A 3,307-nucleotide genomic window follows, 5' to 3' on the forward strand; every position below is an offset into this window, starting at 1 on the left:
ATATTCATCATATCGAAAAAAAATCTGAAATCAGACCACGATAACACATTCATTCTACAAACAAGTTACCATACATCTAAAGTCAGCCAAAATAACACGTTACTCCTATTGTCAAATTAATATAAACCTGTAATCAGATATGATAACACGTACATTCTATCCACAAACTAACACAACTCTTTAATCAGACACGACAACCTGCTCGTCGTGTAAACAAACGGATACAAATCTGTAATCAGACACAATAGCATGTTACTCCTATAGTCAAATTAATATAAATCTGTAATCAGACACGACAACCTGCTCGTCGTGTAAACAAACTGATACAAATCTGTAATCAGACACAATAACACGTGACTACTATAAACAAACTAATACAAATCTGTAATCAGACAAGATAACACGTAAATTGTATCTACAAACTAACACAAATCTTTAATCAGACACGACAACTCGCTCGTCCCATAAATAAACTAAATTACAAATCTGTAATCATACACCAAAAGTCAATAACCCTCTCGTCCTAAAAACAAACTTGAAATCAGACACAATAACACGTTCCTTCGCCACACAAAGTTCTAATCAGATACGATCTCCCAGTTATTCCATATAGTAGAACTTTTCTTTTTGATAGGTTTTAACGGCAGAATATTTCTGTCTATAACAAGAAATGTTGTATTTATATTAGCTCGATCCGGCTTATCTGAAGGCTGAAACTACTCACACACCATATTTTTGTGACAAATGCTCACACCACCTTCTTCTAGTTCATAGGCGTAGCTAGGTAAGGGGATGCGCCCCCCCCTAGCTTTAAAAACTTAAACTGTAAATAACAATTTTTAAATAAAACTACTACTTGTTACAAATTTTGATTTCAAATAATCTATACATGTCATTTTTTTTAGAATTTACTTATTTATCCGGGTTTAAGGGTTATCTAAGATATACACGTATCTAAAGTGTTAAGAAATTAACCCCTCTTCTATAATTTCGTAGGTATGTTCGTGCGGCTTACCTGAAGTTTATCTCGTAAATAACTGCCTCAATAAGAGTTTTCTGCAGATAATATTAATTTAATGCCTCTGTACGTTCTAGCATAAGTTTATTTTGTGAAAACTTATGATCAAATTGTTATGTGGTTATTATGCTGTGATGGATGACTATTAAAAATGTGCCAAAAAAAACCCAACTTATTTTGGTATTGGAAGATCAGGATAAAAATTGTGATAGGACGATTTATTAATATATCATTATAAGATAAGAACGTTCAGTACTATTCAATCACGTGATATCTATCAACGAACGATCATGTGACTTCGGTTTCTTCGTTTACCGCGTCAGTTCGACAGTACTTACATGTGACTGTGTGTCCGCGACTCCGCGTCTTCAGTCTGAGCCCGAGTGTCGAAGTGGAGGGAACACCGTCGTTCCACACAGATCACGTACGAGATTCGTCAGTTTCTCTTGAAGCGAAGGTTTTTAACGAAACAGGATGTCTCTAATAAGGCGCCGTTACTCACGGAATTGAGCTGTTAAGATGACGCGAAAGAAGCAGGCACATCCTAGACACATTGAACTAGATGAAGATATCATTGAAATTCTACACAATGGTGAGTTGCCCTTAGGAAAATAAAACTGAATCAGCTATGAATAGTCAATTACCTAAAACAACAGAAACATAATGTACTGCGGCAAGTAACATGCAGAAAGTGTTTCGTAATCGTAGTGGTTTCCATGTGGCCTGTAGAAGGCTCACTCAACGAATCTGGTTCGTGAAACTTACCTAGGAAGAAACCACTACGAACGATGAAGATTGACCGTTCCCACCTAGAAAATGAGCTGAACAAATTTAATTTATAATTAAAAAAATATACGTATCCCTTATAAAATAAATATTCTGGATTATTATGAATCTAAACTTCGTATTTTGCTCAGGAGCAGACCCAGCGTCGTGAGTTACATGGCCCTAGTCCAGAGACTTTTAATGCGGTCCCTTAAACCGTATTTAGATTTTATAGGAAATATAAAAAGGACAATACAGAACTGATGTAAAACAACAGTTCTATAATAGATTCAATATAAAAATATTAACAGTTACGGAAGCCCTACTCCCTGGCGGCTCAGAGTTAAAATTGAAGATGTTTTTAAAAAACACTGTCTCTGTTTTCACACACGTATAAGTTCGATAAGGTTCCATATCGTAAGAGCTGTCTTGATGGGTTTCAGCTGACTTGCTTTCATTTAAGTTTTAAATAAACCAGCTAAGATTAATCTACAAAGAATCGCAAAACTTAAGAAATGAAATTCCTTCCATAAAACTTTTGGATTATGATACCCATTCTTGAGGGTTATAACTTTTAGATTATGATATCCATTCTTGAGGGTTATACAGTTGCAAATATTTACTGTAGATAGATATAAAGCATTTGTTTGTGTGTGAAAGCTAAGTCCTTGAGATACATTACGTATGTATGTATATATCTTATGTATATATCTTGTGTAATATACATACACTAAGAAATGTCTTTACACGTGGACGCCCACAGAAACATTTTGAAGGGGGCAAAACATGTATGTAGGGGATCAGCTTTTACAGTGTAAATCTACAGAATATGTGTTATGTGTGCTTAAACGCAAACACAAATTTACAGTAAAAATTACTAAAAATGATTAGTTTAACTACGATGTTAAGTTTACATCATAATACGTATAATTTTTTGTTCAATGTAAGGGGAGCAAATGCCCCTCTTTTCTTGCTGAAGCCCATGACTTTACAAACGTTTAGTTGCTTTCAGCCATTACTGCCACTTATTTCACGAACCGCTATATTATTCCAAACTATTAACACTACGCAACAGATTACGAGTTTCGTATTGTACTTTATAAGTTAACTTCATTTAAGAATAATTATAAAACCCTGTATTGGTCGTGTCTCAGATGCATCGGAATGTTGTTTTAATTATTGCACCAAAAAGAAATCCATAAATTGAAGAGTTACACATTTACTTTGTTCCCGGAAAGGTAGGTAAATATTGTGAGATGTAAAATGTTATATTAGCACTTTCTGATAATCGTTGAGTTTGTCGTAAGATGTCGATATCCATCCGGTAATCTGGCGGATCCCAGTCGTAGTTAATGACATACTAACCCCTCGTAACTTTTGTTTTGGGTAAAACTTTATATTTTTAACTTTTTTCTATTTTTGCTCGAGGGCCAGAATATTGAAACTTATATATACATATATATATATAATTGTTTGTCATATCTGACGATTACATATTATTGTATTTTCTTTTTTTCATTAGTA

General features: G+C 34.1%; 1 protein-coding gene across 1 annotated transcript in view; it reads left to right on the top strand.

Annotated features, from left to right (window-relative positions):
* Nucleotides 1–1,415: 1,415 nt before the first annotated feature.
* Nucleotides 1,416–3,307, top strand: part of LOC106462957 (sal-like protein 4) — a 53,440-nt gene continuing 51,548 nt past the window's right edge. The window contains exon 1 of the mRNA XM_022390353.1: nt 1,416–1,610. Coding sequence (XP_022246061.1) covers nt 1,538–1,610 — 73 coding nt within the window. The 5' untranslated portion in view covers nt 1,416–1,537. The remainder of the gene's footprint in view (nt 1,611–3,307) is intronic.

Source organism: Limulus polyphemus, unplaced genomic scaffold (assembly GCF_000517525.1).
Source record: "Limulus polyphemus unplaced genomic scaffold, Limulus_polyphemus-2.1.2 Scaffold1290, whole genome shotgun sequence".
Classification (NCBI taxonomy): Eukaryota; Metazoa; Arthropoda; class Merostomata; order Xiphosura; family Limulidae; genus Limulus; species Limulus polyphemus.